General features: G+C 38.8%; 1 protein-coding gene across 1 annotated transcript; it reads left to right on the top strand.

The window, feature by feature from the left end:
• Nucleotides 1-12,591: 12,591 nt before the first annotated feature.
• LOC148577029 (uncharacterized) lies at nucleotides 12,592-12,996 on the top strand. The gene has a single exon (XM_088502832.1). It carries the CDS (start codon nucleotides 12,592-12,594, stop codon nucleotides 12,994-12,996), a length of 405 nt encoding a protein of 134 aa, XP_088358958.1.
• The last annotated feature ends 4,501 nt before the right edge of the window (nucleotides 12,997-17,497 follow it).

Below are 17,497 nucleotides of genomic sequence, written 5' to 3'. Positions count from 1 at the left end.
TATGGTAGTCAGCTTTGGAATCGACTTTGGCATTTAGGAGTTCAAGATAAGTGCCTCATAACACGATATTGTTCATATGTTTATAAGGTGCACCATAGTTTTATATAAAACTTTAGTTTCAATTTTTTTTTTATATTTCGACAAATGAATTGTTATAATGTAACAACATATGTAACTTTCTAGTTACTTTCTTTATGGATATGTACACTCTAAACATTATATTTTCATAGATAGATAACGAAAATATCAAAGATATGAATCTTGAAGATAGAACGAACGTCATACACGATTCAGAATTTCAAGTAAATCAAATCACTTCTACTGGTCTATATCATCCTGAACCAATATAGATACTAACTCGTGTCATGGAAGAGTTAAGAAATAGACAACATATCTATGTCACATCTCTTTCATGTGTTACAGTGCATCAGTTGTATGTTTTGGAATTATTATCACAATATAGGCCTAGGAAAATTAATGACACCAACTTGGAAAGAGAACTTAGGCGTACTCAATTAATGACACAGTTACTGAAGTCTGAAAAATACTGAGATGTCATACGTATGGGTCCTGAAGCATTTAGGCAGTTATGTCAGAAGTTAAGAGAAACTGGTATAGTAAAGGATTCAACTCGTTCTACAATTGAAGAGCAAATCACGAAATTCCTACATATTATAGGGTATAATGTGAAAACTAGAACTATGTCTTTCTTCTTCCACTGTTCAGGGGAGACAATCAGTCGTCACTTTCACAATGTCCTACATGTTATTCTATTGTGAGAGGGAGACTTCTTCAAGCAACCATCTGGTGAGGATGTTCCTTATGAAATACTTAATAATAGTCGATTCTATCTATTTTTTAAGGAACTAACTCTTTTAATTTACTTAATGACATTTATGTAATTATCAATGAAATAACTATAAAACTGTTTGTGTTAATAAGTCAATATATTTTCCAAAAAAGGATTGTATTGGAGCCATAGACGAAACTCGTAGTCATGTGAAGGTACCAATGGTGGAAGCCCCTCGTTTTCGCGGAAGAAAAAATCACTCGACACAAAATATTTTAGCGGCATGTGGGTTTGATATGAAATTCACTTATGTGTTGCCCGGTTAGGAAGGAACTGCCTCTACTCAAGAACTTTGAAAGATGATTTAAGTAGGGAATATCCACTTTGAATTTCCGAAGGTCTGTGATAGTGTAATTTATGAAATCGTCAACATAAAGTTAAATTTATAGTCACAGTATGTTATACTTTAATTTGTGTATACAACTGTTGTAGAAAATTTTTATTTAGGCGACATTGGATTCAGGTCGAAGCCTGGAATACTTACACCATATAGAGGTGTTCGGTATCACTTGAAAGAGTATTCAGTATGTGAGCCACAAAATCCTAAAGAACTATTATACAACCGGCATTCTTCATTAAAAAATGTGATTGAAAGATGGTTTGGAGTTCTAAAAAAAAGATTCCCAATTATAACTGGCGACACTGAACCTTATTATTCATTTAAAACTATGAGAGACATTTTTTTGGCATGAATCAAAGACATGAATCAAAGACATTATTGCGCTAAAGCTAGGTCGTTGCCCTGAAGCAACGCGCCGTATGACTCGAGTACGGTGTCAAAGCAAGAGCTGCTGCATCGGTGCCCGGATGTAGTGTTAAATGAGCAAGGGTTCTCGCGTTTTCGTGAACGGACGAGGGTAAATAAGCTAGTTCACAAAGTAAAAGGTAAAGGTCGAAGCGACAGAAGGTTGAGATTTGGGACATAGAACATAGGCTCTAACAGGAAAGTCCATGGAGGTGGTGGACACCATGACAAGGAGGAAGATTAACATTATGTGCCTACAAGAAACGAAATGGGTTGGTGCAAAGGCTAAGGAGTTGGATACTTCTGGTTTCAAACTTTGGTATACAGGAAAGGTGAAGAATAGGAATGGGGTTGGAATAATTGTGGATAAGCAGTGGAAGAAAGACGTAGTGGATGTCAAGAGGGTGGGAGATCGGATCATCTCTATCAAACTTGTGGTGGAGGGAGGTGCTTTCCATGTGATTAGCTCCTATGCACCGCAAGTGGGTTCGGACGAACAACACAAGATAAGGTTTTGGGAGGATCTAGAGAGTTTGATTCAAGGCATACCTTTGGGAGATAAGATTTTCTTAGGAGGAGATTTAAATGGCCATGTTGGGAGAGAAGTGACTGGATATGGGAGTATTCATGGAGGCCATGGTTTCAGGGTGATCAATGCCGAGGGTAAAACTATTTTGGACTTTTCCTCAACCTTTGATCTTCTCATCGCAAATACATGTTTTAAAAAGAGAGACGAGCATCTTATAACCTATAAGAGTGGCATGACAAGCTCTTAAATCGACTTCTTCTTGTTGAGGAGAGTCGACCGGAAATTTTGCATTAACTGTAAAATTATCCCGGGAGAGAGTTTGACAACACAACATAGGGTGCTCGTCATGGATTTTCGCATCGAGCAAAAGTTGAGGAAAAGACATCATACGAAGAACCCAAGGACGAGGTGGTGGCGGATGAAAGGTGAGGAACAAAGAAGCTTCCTAAGACGGGTAGGAGAAGAGGCAAAGTGGGATGGAAATGGAAGCGCGGAAGAGATGTGGAGGGAGATGACAGAAGTTATTAGAAGAACAGCAAAAGAAAGTTTTGGTGAATCTAAAGAAATAGGACCAAGAGACAAGGAGTCCTGGTGGTGGAATGCGAGCATACAAGAAAAGATAAAGATAAAAAGGGAATGCTTTAAAGAGTGGTCTTTATGCCGCAATGCAGATAACTGGGAAAAATATAAGGCGGCTAAGAAAGAGACAAAAGTGGCTGTAAGTGAAGCAAGAACAAGAGCATATGAGGGTCTCTACCAGTCTTTGGGCACGAAAGAAGGAGAAAAAGGTATATATAGAATCGCAAAGAGCCGGGAAAGAAGAACGAGAGATTTGGATCAGGTTAAGTGCATAAAGGATAAAGATGGAGAGGTGTTGGCTCAAGAGGAGAAGATTAATGAAAGGTGGAAGAGTTACTTCTACGAGTTATTTAATGAGGGACAGAAGACTCTTCCGAGCCTTGGTCGATTATGCACAAGAGAAGAAGATCAAAACTTTGACTACTATCGAAGGATTCGAGACTTCGAGGTAAAAGAGGCTCTAAAGCAGATGAAAATTGGCAGGGTAGTAGGACCTAATAATATCCCGATTGAGGTTTGGAAGGGTCTTGGAGAAAAAGGCATCAACTGGTTAACCATGCTTTTTAATGAGATTTTAAGGTCAAAGAAGATGCCTGATGAGTGGAGAAAGAGCACCTTGGTACCTATCTACAAGAATAAGGGGGATATACAAAATTGTGGAAACTATAGAGGGATTAAGCTTATGAGTCATACTATGAAGTTGTGGGAAAGGGTGATAGAACGGAGGTTGAGAAAAGAGACACAAGTAACAGAGCACCAATTTGGATTTATGCCAGGCAGATCTACCACTGAAGCGATATACCTATTAAAAAGGATGATGGAGAGGTATCGTAGTAATAAAAGGGATCTACATATGGTGTTTATTGATTTGGAAAAAGCGTATGATAGGGTACTAAGGGAGGTCTTATGGAAGGTTTTAGAAAAAAAGGAGACTAAGGATCGCATATATTCGGGCAATTAAAGACATGTATGATGGGGCCACAACTAGTGTGAAGACTCAAGGTGGTGTGACAGAGGAATTCCATATTGGTATAGGATTACACCAGGGATCATCCTTAAGTCCATACCTTTTCACATTAGTCTTGGAAGTACTCACAGAGCACATCCAAGAGCCTCTGCCATGGTGCATGCTTTTTGCCGATGATATCGTCCTTATGGGAGAGTCAAGGGAAGACCTAAATAAGAAGTTAGAGTTATGGAGAGAAGCTCTAGAAGTGTATGGTCTGCGCATAAGTTGTAGCAAGACGGAATATATGGAATGTATGTTCAGTCTGAGAAGGGAAAACCCCAATATAGAGGTGAAGATTGGAGAAAACACCCTACGAAAAGTTAAAAGTTTTAAGTATCTTGGGTGCATTATACAGGACAATGGAGAGATTGAACAGGATGTAAATCATAGGATCCAAGCAGGTTGGTCAAAATGGCGGAGTGCATCTGGTTTTATATGCGACAAAAAAGTGCCTTTAAAACTTAAAGGTAAATTCTATCGCACCGCATTAAGACCGGCTATGCTGTATGGTACGGAGTGTTGGGCGGCTAAAGGGGAGCACGAACATAAGCTGAGTGTGGCAGAGATGAAGATGTTGAGATGGATGAGTGGTCATACGTGATTGGATAAAATAAGGAATGAAGATATAAGGGAGAGAGTTGGAGTAGCACCCATTGTGGAAAAAATGGTTGAATCGCGTCTCAAGTGGTTTGGACATGTAAGAAGAAGACCGATAGAACATCCAGTCAGGAGGGTGGATGAGATGGAAGATGGACAAAGGGCGAAAGGCAGAGGAGACCTAAGAAGACTATCCATGAGGTGGTCAAACGAGACCTACATGTAAACGGTCTCTCTGTAGACATGATACATGACAGAGCATAATGGCGTCGTTTGATTCATGTAACCGACCCCACTTAGTGGGACAAGGCTTTGTTGTTGTTGTATACTGCATAATTTTTTTATAGGTGTCGATATTGATCAATCTATCATTGATACGGTTGACCAAGAATTGTTACAAGAATGCAATATAGATAGATCACAATCAAATCAACATGATGAGGAATATAGACATGCAGCATTTTTACGAGATGACATTGCAGCTAAAATATGGAATGTGCATCAAACATTATGAGTGATTATACGTTTGATATATATGAATATGTATATATATGTGTAGTTTACATTCAGAATTGTTTAATTGGATTTTTTAAAGGAATGTTACAGGTTAAATAATTCCAAATAAAGAAAATAAAATAACAGAAGCTACTCAACCTTCTAAAGACAATTTAAGATGGTCTGATGATATAGATGAAGTTCTGCTGAATGTGTTAGCAAAAGAAGCATTGAAATGTAATAGACACGATGGCTCGTGGACAACTGAAGCATATGCCAATGTTGTGAAGACTTTGAGCATAGCAATAGGCCCGCACATACCCTTACATTTTCTGCTAATTTAGATTCACCAAGTGCTCCTCATAGTCAGCCAAATCAATTAGGAGGGACTTCAACTTCAAGAAGTACAAAGCATAAGTCTCCTATGAATGATTTTTTGGAGGCGCAATATGAGACAGTTGCGTTGGAATTACTGCCATGGCCAATGCTGGAAAAGAGGGTAGTTATTTGTCTAGCAAGCTACATGACGTGTCTTAGAGGTAGGTTGAATCAATTGAGAGACAAGCTTCTGTGGCTGAGAGGTAAGTTTTGGTTGCCGAAAAATAAGTCTCATTAATTGAAAGACAAGTTGCAATTGCTGAAAAAGGGTTAGCTATTATGAAACAAAGTAGGCCTCGCCTTCACAGCGAATCAGATGTGTGTGATATGTTGACTGAATTGGGTCTGGTAGGTTCATATTAGATGCAATGTTATTAAGTTTTATGTAAAAATAAGCAAAAAAAGTGCCAATTTTTTGGTATCCCACCTGAAATATGACTGGATGCTCTTTTTCATTTCATGACTGCTGCTGGTGTTCGCTTAGGAGATATGGTACTACCAGAAAATATTTACCATTATAGGTATAATTTTTATACGTACTTAATTTCTAGTTAATTTGAGGTTATTCTTTTTAACAATTGATTATGTGTTTGTTATTATCGTAAAGTATGAGTATATCTTCATGTATTTGAACAAGATATCATTTTCTGCTTTATTTATATTAACACATGGTTGGAAATCACTTTTTGTTGATACTTTAAGATTAATTGGTTGTTTGAATAGAAAGATATGACAAAATAGTTTATTATGATCAACTCTGATCTTTGTGTTAATTTATATTTGTTGTATATGCTTGTGTAGGAATCATAATACTTGAAAATGTTTGGGAACAACGAGTACACTGTTTAGTACAAGTAGAAATCGATCATGTGTAAATATCTTTAACTAAGGAAAACTTTCTTTTTGAAGTAGATATGTACAGATGACTCAAATTATGTAGAATTGATTTTTTAGAAGTAGGCTAATGACTTGCATCGTCTACCTCTTTCTCTTATCCAAAAGGACCATAAAAAGAGCATAATCTCATTCAATCAATGCAATTTCATGAAGTAAATGGTGAATATTATGGTACATTGCTTTGAAATGAGTTTTTGTTAAATTTCAGGTGAAAAGAGCAATAATAGAAGAAGAAAACAAGAAAAGGATGCTGGGCGTGTGAACTGGGCGTGTCACTTGGTGCAAACGCCCACACTTTGAATTGGCGTGGCACGCCAGCCAAGAGGCGGCACGCCAATTGACAATTCCAGAAGGCAAAGTGAAAGACTTCTAAGGGGCGTGCCACTTGACATCGAAGGTGTGGCACGCCAGTATCATTTTCCAGAAAAGAGGTCCATGGAGCTCACTATGGGCATGGCACGCCAAGGCCAGGCCTAGCACGCCAGGGAGATGAAGCACAATGGGCGTGGCACGCCAAGGCCAGGCGTGGCACGCCAGTTACATAATCCAGAGAAGAGACAAAGAGCTTCTACATGGGCGTGGCACGCTAGGACTAAGCGTGGCACGCCAACTATATTTTCCAGAGAGCAAGTTTGAAGACCACAAAGGGGGCGTGGCACGCTAGGCTGGGCATGGCACGTCAACCCCCTAGTCAACACTGGGTGTGCCACTTGAATGCTAGGCGTGGCACGCCAGTTCATTGGTATAGAAAGGGGACTTGAAGGTTCAACACTGGGCGTGCCACTTGATGTTGAAGGCGTGGCACACCAACTCTACTCATGTCTTGGGCGTGCCACTTGGGTTCTAGGCATGGCACGCCAAGCTTGAAGACGTTCATACCAACAAGGGCGTGCCAGTTGAACTCGAAGCTGTGGCACGCCAATACGTTTGACCAGAGAAGCATGGAGGAAATACCAATGCTGGGTGTGCCACTTGGGTCCTAGGCGTGGCACGCCAATGCTTGCAGAGCTTAAATGCCAACACTGGGCATGCCACTTAATGTCGAAGGCGTGGCACACCAACTCTAGCACCCAAGGAAGAAGAAGACTGGGCGTGCCACTTCAGACTTCAAGCGTGGCACACCAAGACAAGATAGCTATGGGCGTGCCACTTGAATGCTGGGCGTGGCACACTAGCTACTGGACCAAGGGAACTCTTTCATGCCTTATAATGGGCGTGGCACGCCACCTACTGGGTGTGGCATGCCATTGTTGTTTTCCAGAGAAGAATGAGGAAGCTTTACTATGGGTGTGGCACGCCACCTACTGGGCGTGGCACGCCAGTGTTGAGTTTCAGAAGAGCAAAATGAAGTGTTTATAATGGGAGTGGCACGCCACCTACTGGGCATGGCACGCCAGTTTGGTTTTCCATAAGGGAAGGAGGAAGTGCTTATTATGGGCGTGGCACGCCAGACCTGGGTGTGCCACGGTAGTTCAAGTTTCCAATGAAGAAGAGCAAAGGGAAGATCCTGGGCATGCCACTTGAGGTCGAAGGCGTGGCACGCCAGGCTAACTAAGCAAAGAAGACACCTTGTGCGTGCCACTTGGGCGCGAAGACGTGGCACGCCAGGTTAGTTAATGAAGAAGGTGTGCCAATTGGGGAGCCAGGCGTGGTGTGCCAAGCCAAGCTGAGAAGCTAGGCGTGGCGCGCCATTCAAACGCCAATCACACGCCAAGCACATGGTTCATTTTATGGGTCTTCCTTTTTCCTTTTAGTTGTAATTTTGTTTTCTCTTTTGTATTTTCTTAATTCTAGTAATAGGAGTAGTATAAATAACCCCTAGAAGTACTGAAAAGGGGCTTGGCAAGTGGGTTAGATAGCTTTACTTTTAGCTTTACTTTTACACTTCATCTTCTCCATCTCTTGTACTTTTCTCTAAGGTATGAGTAGCTAAACTCCCTCTCATTAGGAGAGGGAGCTCTGATGTACTTGATGGATTAATGATAGTGAATTTCTTCTTCTCTTCATCTTCTCTTCGATTTGCTAGAAGGAATTTTGTTCTTCATGCTAGTGTTCAATCATCTTGGGAAAGAGGTTGAATGCAAAATGGATTTCATGGGAACTTTGGAAAAGGAAACATGAAAACATGCTTGAAATCCCTTCTCACACTTGAGTAGATCTAGGTTTTGGGATTGGATATGGTGACATATAATCTACCCATTATTTAGATCTATGAGGATGTGTGGTATAATTAGGGACCAAGCATATCTCTCTTCATGAGCAATTAGACCAAGGAATTGGCTGATTATCAAGATTTGAGAGATTGAATCACCAAGGGATTGGGGTTCAATCAATCATGATTGCCAAGAGGTAAATGAGTTGCATGATTGAAGATGAGATAATCTATATTTAATCCAAAGAGAGCAACATCTCCTAATCCCAATGAATTTCCCCTATTCTTATCTTCCCTATTCTTTATAGCTTTTCTTAATTTCTACTATTCCCCATTCCCATTTACAATTCAGTTATTTATGTTCCAGCACTTTACATTCTTACCATTTACTTTTCTGCACTCTATTGCTTTTTTCTACTTATAAGTCATTTATATTTCTGCTCATTTAGAATTCGGCACGCACAATCTCTATTGTTTAGCTTGACTAATTCACTCATTGATTAAAATTGCTCAAATCTACCAATCTCTGTGGGATTCGACCCCACTCCTAGTGGGTTATTACTTGACGATATTTGGTGCGCTTGCCAAAGAATGGATTCATTATATAGGGAGTGAATTCCAGTCATCAAGTTTTATGGCGCCGTTACCGGGGATTGGTTTAAATTTGACAATGACTAAATTGATGGGTATTTAGATTAAGCATTTTTATTTACCTTATTAATTCTTTTAACTCCAGTCTTGCTTTTGTTTTTTTTAGCAATTGAGTTTCAATTGATTCACTGTATATTTCCATTTTAGCATACTAATCCACTAACTGTTTGATCAATTGCACCAACCAAACTAACCATAAATCTTAACAAAAGTGACTCCTTCACTTGTCTTCTGCTTGGTGTTTGTTGAATGTATGACAGGTAGGAGAGGAAAAACTTCATCCTCTTTTGATAGTGAATCTGAGAGGACCTTCCTTAGACTAAGGAAGGAAGCAAGAGGCAAAGGAGTAGTTGGAGAGGAAGTAGTGGAGGAAGATCTGGACATTACTATGGAGGATGAAATGCAGAATCATGTCGGGAAAGGTGCTGGTAACCATGTGGGGCAGGAGAGAAGAGTTCTAGGCTCTACATCAACCCAAACCCAGGAAATTGTGAAAGCAGCATTCTAAAACCAACCATCCATGCTAACAATTTTGAGTTAAAACCCCAACTCATCACCCTTCTTCAAAACAATTGCTCATTTAGAGGAAGTGTGATAGCGAAAATTGTTGTCAGTAAGGAATTTCACAAAATATGTACGTTGCAAGTATAGCTCCAAACTAACAAACAATTCTCACATCAAATTAAATTTTGGTTTTGTCACAAGTACAAACCCCAATGAAAATTAACCGAAATATTTGAACTTCGGGTCGTCTCACAAGGAATTGCAATGAAATGATCAATTATTGGCTATGAAGAACAAGGGGGGTTTGATTTTATAGTTTGACAAGAAAAGTAAATGACAAGAAGGTAAAATGACAAGAACTAATAAAATAAAGAAAAAGAACTCTTGGCTAGACATAGGTAATTGAGATCACCATCCTTGTCTACAAACCATATATTGATAATTATGAGAGGCCAACCTATTAAGTCTACTTCCAAAAGCTTTCAGTACGTAATATCTACTCCTAAGCTTGAAGTACGTCAAATAGGCTTTGATCACATCAACCCATAAGTCCCAACCTACCTACTAATTAGATTAGTAGTGGGTTGGCATCAATGAGTATCAAATTGATCACCAAGGGTTCTCAAATCACCAATTCAATGAGACCCAATGACTCAAGGTCACTCAATTCCCTTAGCCTAGGCCAAGAGTCAAGAAAACTACTCAAAAACTAAAGGAAATATTTTAACAAACACCTAGAGTGCAAGAAAAATAAACATCACAAAATGCAAGAATTAAAGGAAACACATAACTATCATAAGCAAGAAATCAATAATAGCAAGCAAGAACAACATAAAAGAGCATGGAAACATAAAATTGCATTAAAGAAAATTAAGATCCAACAATGGTTCATCAACATAAAAGAGAAGAAAATATGAATTTAACAAGAGAAACTAAGAAGATTGAGACAATAGAACACTAAAATATAATAAGAACTAGAATCAAAACAAGAATTGAAGGAGAAATTTGAGAGTGATTAACCTAACTTTACCCTAATTGCTATCCTAAATCTAGAGAGAGGAGAGAGCCTCTCTCTCTAGAATTCTACTCTAAAACATGATAAAAACTAAACTATGACTACTTGGTTCATTTCGCCCTCAATCCTTGGGTTCAATAGCATCAGAAATGAGTTGGATTGGGCCCAAAATGAGCTTGAAATTGCCCCAACGAAGTGCAAAAAGTGGACCCACGCAGCTCCATCGGCGCATACGTGTACATGGCGCGTGCGCGCCCCTGAACGCAAAGCAACATATGGCAAATTTTATATCATTTCGTAGCCCCAGATGTTAGCTTTCCAATGCAACTAGAACTGCCTCATTTGGATCTTTGTAGCTCATGTTATGGTCGATTTAGTGCAAAGAGGTCGGGCTTGACAGCTTTACGGTTCCTTCATTTCTTCATGAGTTCTCCCACTTTGCATGCTTTTCTCTTCACTTCTTCCATCCAATACTTGCCTTATGAACATGAAATCACTCAACAAACATATCAAGACATTGAATGGAATTAAAGTGAGTTAAATTTATCTATTTTAAGGCCTAAAAAGCATGTTTTCACATTTAAGCACAAATCAAAGGAGAATTGCAAAACCATGCTATTTCATTGAATAAATGAGAAATGTTGATAAAATCTCCCAAATTAAGCACAAGATAAACCACAAAATTGGGGTTTATCAAAGTGCCCAAGAAGACCCTAACCAACATCTAACCACATTCTTGAAGATTTGTGACACTGTAAAGTCAAATGGTGTACACCCTGACACCTACAAACTACTTTTGTTTCTCTTTTCTCTCAGAGATAAGGCATCAAAGTGGCTGAAATCATTTCCTAAGGAGAGCTTGACAACTTGGAAGGATGTGGTAAACAAGTTTTTAGCAAGATTCTACCCTCCATAAAGTGTTAATAGATTGAGAGCTGAAGTGCAAACTTTTAGACAACAAGATGGTGAAACACTCACGAAGCATGGGAGAGATACAAGGACTTGACAAGAAAGTACCCTCCAGACATGTTCAAGGAATGGGTACATCTGCATATCTTTTATGAAAGGCTGTCATATGAATCAAAGAAAGTTTTAGACCACTCCTCTAGAGGCTCTCTCAACAAGAAGAAGACAATCGAAGAGGCCATAGACATCATAGAAACTGTGGCCAACAATGAGTATTTCTATGCTTCTGAGAGAAACCCAAGAAGAGGAGTGATGGAGCTCACTTCTATGGATGCGTTGTTAGCTCAAAACAAGGTGATCACTGCTCAAATGGCAGCTCTAACCAAGCAAATGGAGAAGAATAAAGTCTTAGCTGTCCAAGCTCAAGCACCTCCACAAGAAGAAGATACCCCAGAAGTTAAAAGTGAATGGGAGCAAGCTAACTATGTGAACAATTCTTCCAGACCACCATATGACCCCAATGCCAAAACATACAGCCCAAGTTGGAAGAACCACCCAAATTTTGGGTAGGAAAACTAACAAAACCACAACCAAGATCACAAACCATACCACTCTAACCAATACAACCACAATTCCAACCACCAATCAAGCAACAATAGACCATAACACAACACACAAAATGCACCCTACCACTCCACCAAACAACCATACAACAACCACTCACATGATGTAGCATCCTCAACCCTACAACCATGTGATATCAGTAACAATTTTGCAAGATTGGAGGCTGCTATGGCACAATTGACAGGGAGTATTGCCACTGTTGTAGAGAGGAAATTGCAAGCTGAGAAGAAGATAGATTCAATCCAAGAGGAGGCTAGATCCAACATGAGGAACCAAGGGGTAGTAATCTCAAAACTGGAAGCATAAGTAGGAAGCTTATCCAAGCAGATACCAATGCCCACACATATATTTTCTAGTGATACCATGGCCAACCCAAGAGGGGAATGCAAGGCCATCACACTAAGGAGTGGGAAGGTTGTGGAGGAGGCTTCCTCAAACCACAAATTGCAAGGAGAAGAAGCTACAATTGATCCAGAAACTAAGAAGGAAGAAGAGACATCTACCCCAGCTCCACCCAAGCAAGTCTTGAAGCCATATGTACTAAAAGCACCCTACCCATAAAGGCTGCAAAAGGATGGGAAGGATAGCTAGTTTTCTAGATTCTTGGAGATCTTTAAGAAGCTTCAAATCAACATACCTTTCGCTAAGGTATTAGAGCAAATGCCACTCTATGCCAAGTTTTTAAAGGAGCTCATGACAAGGAAAAGAAACTGGGGAGAGAAAGAAATCGTAGTACTCACAGAGGAATGTAGTGCCATCATACAAAAGAAGCTTTCCCAAAAGATGAAAGATCGTGAGAGCTTCCGAATTCCCTGCATCATAGGGGATATAAGTATTGAGAAGGCATTGTGTGATCTGGGAGCTAGCATTAACCTCATGTCCTTGGCCATGATGAAAAGAATGAGAATTGAAGAGGCCAAACCAACAAGAATGGCACTCCAATTGGCTGATAGAACATTCAAATTCCCCCATGGTGTGGTGGAAGATTTGTTGGTGAAAGTGGAAGAATTCATATTCCTCGTGGACTTTGTTGTGCTTGATATGGAGGAAGAGTCCAATGCATAAATCATGTTGGGAAGGCCATTCTTAGCTACAGCTGGGGCTATAATTGATGTACAAAAGGGAGAGTTAGTCTTGAGACTACATGAAGAGAAGATGGTATTCAATGTCTTCAAGGCAATAAGTTACCCAAAGAAATCTATTGGTTAATGCATGATGGTGGACACAATGGAGAAGTTAGTTCAAGGAGTCCTAGAAGAAGAACAATGTGAAGAAATCATGGAGCAAGATCAACAAGCATGTGGTGAACTACCATAAGAAATCATACAAAGCTCAATCATGTTGGGCAAGACAAGCAAGAAGGAAGTGGAAGCACCAAAATTGGAGTTAAAGACCCTGCCTCCAAGCTTGAAGTATGCCTTCTTGGGTGACAACAACACATATCCAGTTATCATCAACTCAAGCTTGAGTAAAGAGCAAGAAGATGAGCTTATCAATGTGTTGAGACAACACAAAGATGTCATAGGATGGACACTTTTAGTTCTGAAAGGGATTAGTCCTTCAATGTGAATGCATAAAATCCTTCTTGAGGAAGGTGCTAAGCCTTCAAGACAGCCACAAAGAAGACTAAATCCAACAATGAATGAAGTGGTACAAAAAGAGGTGCTGAAGTTGTGGCAAGTAGGGGTGATCTACCCAATCTCAAACAGCCCTTGGGTAAGCCCAATGCAATTAGTTCCTAAAAAGGGAGGAGTTACTGTTGTGCCAAATGAAATAAATGAATTAATACCAACAAGAACAGTGACTGGATGGCGCGTGTGCATAGATTACAGGAAGCTCAACGAAGCCACAAGGAAAGATCATTTTCCTCTACCTTTCATGGATCAAATATTGGAAAGGCTAGCTGGACATGAATACTACTGTTTCTTGGATGGATACTCAGGCTACAATTAGATTGTAGTAGACCCTAAAGATCAAGAGAAGACTTCCTTTACTTGTCCTTATGGTGTCTTTGCATATAGGAGAATGTCCTTTGGATTGTGCAATGCACCTGCCACATTCCAAAGGTGTATGCTCTCCATATTCTCTGACATGATTGAAAGGTTTATTGAGGTTTTCATGGATGATTTCTCTGTATTTGGTGATTCATTTTCTAAGTGCTTACACCATCTTGCCTTGGTGCTAAGGAGATGTCAAGAAACCAACCTAGTTTTGAATTGGGAAAAGTACCATTTTATGGTCACTCAAGGGGTGGTTCTTGGTCACAAAATCTCTAAAAGAGGCATAGAGGTGGAAAAAGCTAAGGTGGAAGTAATTAAAAAATTACCCACACCTTGCAATGTCAAAGCAATTAGAAGTTTCTTGGGGCATGCTGGGTTTCATAGAAGGTTCATTAAAGACTTTTCAAAGATTGCCAAACCTTTAAGTAACTTGCTTGTCTCTAATGTACCCTTTATCTTAAAAGTAGGCTCTCCTCTGTACCTATTATAGCACCACCTAGTTGGGATTTACCTTTTAAACTAATGTGTGATGCATCAGATTTTGCTATTGGTGCTGTTCTAGGATAAAGGAGAGACAAGCTAGTACATGTCATCTATTATGCTAGCAAGGTTCTTAATGAGAATCAAAGGAACTACACGACCACAGAGAAGGAACTTCTTACTATATAGTTTCTGCATTTGATAAGTTTAGATCATATCTTATTGGTTTTAAAGTCATTGTGTTTACTGATCATGCAGCTCTTAAGTACTTGTTAACCAAGCAAGAATCTAAGCCTAGACTAATAAGATGGGTCTTGCTACTCCAAGAGTTTAATATTGAGATTAAGGATAGAAGTGGAGCAGAGAACAAAGTGGCTGACCACCTATCAAGGATCCCAAATGAGGAAGATGAAGCACACAACCTTGCAGTGAATGAGAGCTTTCTGGATGAACAGCTGATGATGATCCAAGAAGCTCCCTGGTTTGCGGATATAGCCAATTTCAAGGCTATTGGAGAGCTAATATCCAACATCAACAAGCATATGAGAAGAAACCTCATCAATGATATATTTGGTATGAGCCTTATCTTTTCAAGAAGTGTGCTGATGGGATTTTAAGAAGATGCATTTCTGAAGAACTAAAGATTGATGGTTTAGAAGTTATAGTAAACTCTCGTTGCAAGTATAGTTACTAAATCAAGCAATCAATCTTTCTTACAAAAGTTTTTGGTTGTCACAAGTAACAAACCCCTTTAAAATTGATAACCGAAGTATTTAAATCTCGGGTCGTCTTCTCAAGGAATTGCAGGGAGGTGTTCTTATTATTGGTTATGAGTCTTGTAAATTTGGGGTTTTGAAAGTAAGGAAGAAGTATATTAAATGATAAGAAAAATAAAATAGTAATAATAAAATAAACTCTTGGCAAGGTATTAGAACTGAAAGTCCTATCCTTATCAATTGTGATGAGAATTGGATTTTAATCCCACTTTGTTAACCTCTAACTATGAAGGTAAATCAAGTGGATTAATTAGCTTAATCCTCAGGTCCTAGTCAATTCCTATGGAAAGTCTAGAGTTATTGGAGCAACTCCCAATTTCAACCACTGCTTTATTTGACAGCTCAAGCATTACCAATTACTTAACCCAAGCCAAAAGGGAGAAAATATCTAAATTAAATTAAAAGCATCAATGTAAATAAAGCAAAGCAATCTTAAATCTGAAATACCTCAAATAATATTAATTAAGAAAATCATAACATGAATGTAGCATAAGCCAAATTGAAAAGATAAATAATAATTAAAAGTATATAATAAAAGTAGAAAATAAATAAGAGGAACATTGAACCTGTGATGAAAAAGAAATAATCCTAAATCCTAAAACTAAATCCTAAGAGAGAGGAGAGAGCCTCTCTCTCTAAAAACTACATCTAAAACTAAAATTATGAATTATGAGCTGATGATTATGAATAGATGGATTTCTCCACTTTATAGCCTCTAATCTGTGTTTTCTGGGCCGCAAACTGGGTCGAAAACAGCCCAAAAATCGCTGGAGAAGAAATCTACCACGCTGATTTTAGGCACTGCGATGCGTCCGCATAGAGCGCGCGTTCGCATCACCTAGCGTCAGAGCAACTATGACATATTATATATCAAATCGAAGCTCCGGACGTTAGCTTTCCAACGCAACTAGAACCGTGTCATTTGGACCTCTGTAGCTAAAGTTATAGCCGTTTGAGTGCAAAGAGCTCAGGCTGGACAGCTTAGCAATTTCTCTAACTTCTTGTATTCCTTCCACTTTTGCATGCTTCCTTTCCATCCTCTGAGCCATTCCTGTCCTGTAATCTATGAAATCATTTAACACACATATCAAGGCATATAATGGTAATAAGAGTGGATTAAACATAGGAACTTAAGGCCAAAGAAGCATGTTTTCAATCAAAGCACATAATTAGGAAGGCAAATGTAAAACCATGCAAATAGTATGAATAAGTGGGTAAAGAGTTGATAAAAACCACTCAATTGAGCACAAGATAAACCATGAAATAGTAGTTTATCAACCTCCCCACACTTAAACATTAGCATGTCCTCATGCTAAGCTCAAGTGAAGCTATAAGAGAGTGAAGAGGAATGGTAGAATGTATGAAATGCAACCTATATATGTGAATGCAACTATATGCAAAATGTTTCTACCTACTTGGTTAAAAGTAAATAAATTCTCCAAGACAATTATAAATCAGATTTCACTAATTCAAATTATACAATAAAAGACAAGTAAACTTGTAAGAAGATAGCTCATGAAAGCAGGAAACATAGAATCAAGCATTGAACCCTCACTGGTAGTGTATATGCACTCTAATCTCTCAAGTGTATAGGGTAATTCACTCTACTCTTCTCTAATTATGCTTTGTAAACCTTGTTCTTCATCTAACCAATCAACAAGTATTTAATGTACCAATGCAAACATCATGAGGTCTTTTCAAGGTTATAATGGGGCCAAGGTAAGGGTGAGAGTATATATATGGCTAAGTGAGTTATAAATTGAATCCTTGACTAACCTAAGCTCTCACCTATATACACACTCTATATATTTTTAAATTCATGCTTAGCTACCCAAAATTTCCACTTTTGTATAGTTCCCATACTCATGTACCAAATCCTCTTTAATTTTTATCACATGTGCATTGATCTTTTATTAAACTTAATATTGGGGTAATTTTGTCCCCTTATTTATTTATTTATTCATTGAATACTTTTGGGTTTTTTTTTAACTGAAACAAACATGACTTATCAATGCACATGGATTTTTAATTTTTCTGGTTTTACATGAGTAGGTTCCCAAATTCCCAACATTCAAATAAATTAGAAACATGATACATTCCCTTATTAACCCATGTTCCCATGTTTCCCCACACTTAGTTGATGCATAATCTCTATCTTAAGCTAACCAAAGATTCAATTTGGGATTTTTACTTTTGTTTTTCTGCTTAAGGCTAGTGATGTGGTTATAGAATAGAAGGAGATAAAAAGGCTCAAGGTGGCTAACAAAAGTGATGTAAAGGGTAGGCTTATTTGGGATAAGTGAGCTAAAA

The sequence above is a fragment of the Arachis ipaensis genome, chromosome B1, assembly GCF_059453495.1.
Source record: "Arachis ipaensis isolate K30076 ecotype BB chromosome B1, ASM5945349v1, whole genome shotgun sequence".
Lineage (NCBI taxonomy): Eukaryota > Viridiplantae > Streptophyta > Magnoliopsida > Fabales > Fabaceae > Arachis > Arachis ipaensis.
This window is presented reverse-complemented; position numbering and strand designations above follow the sequence as displayed.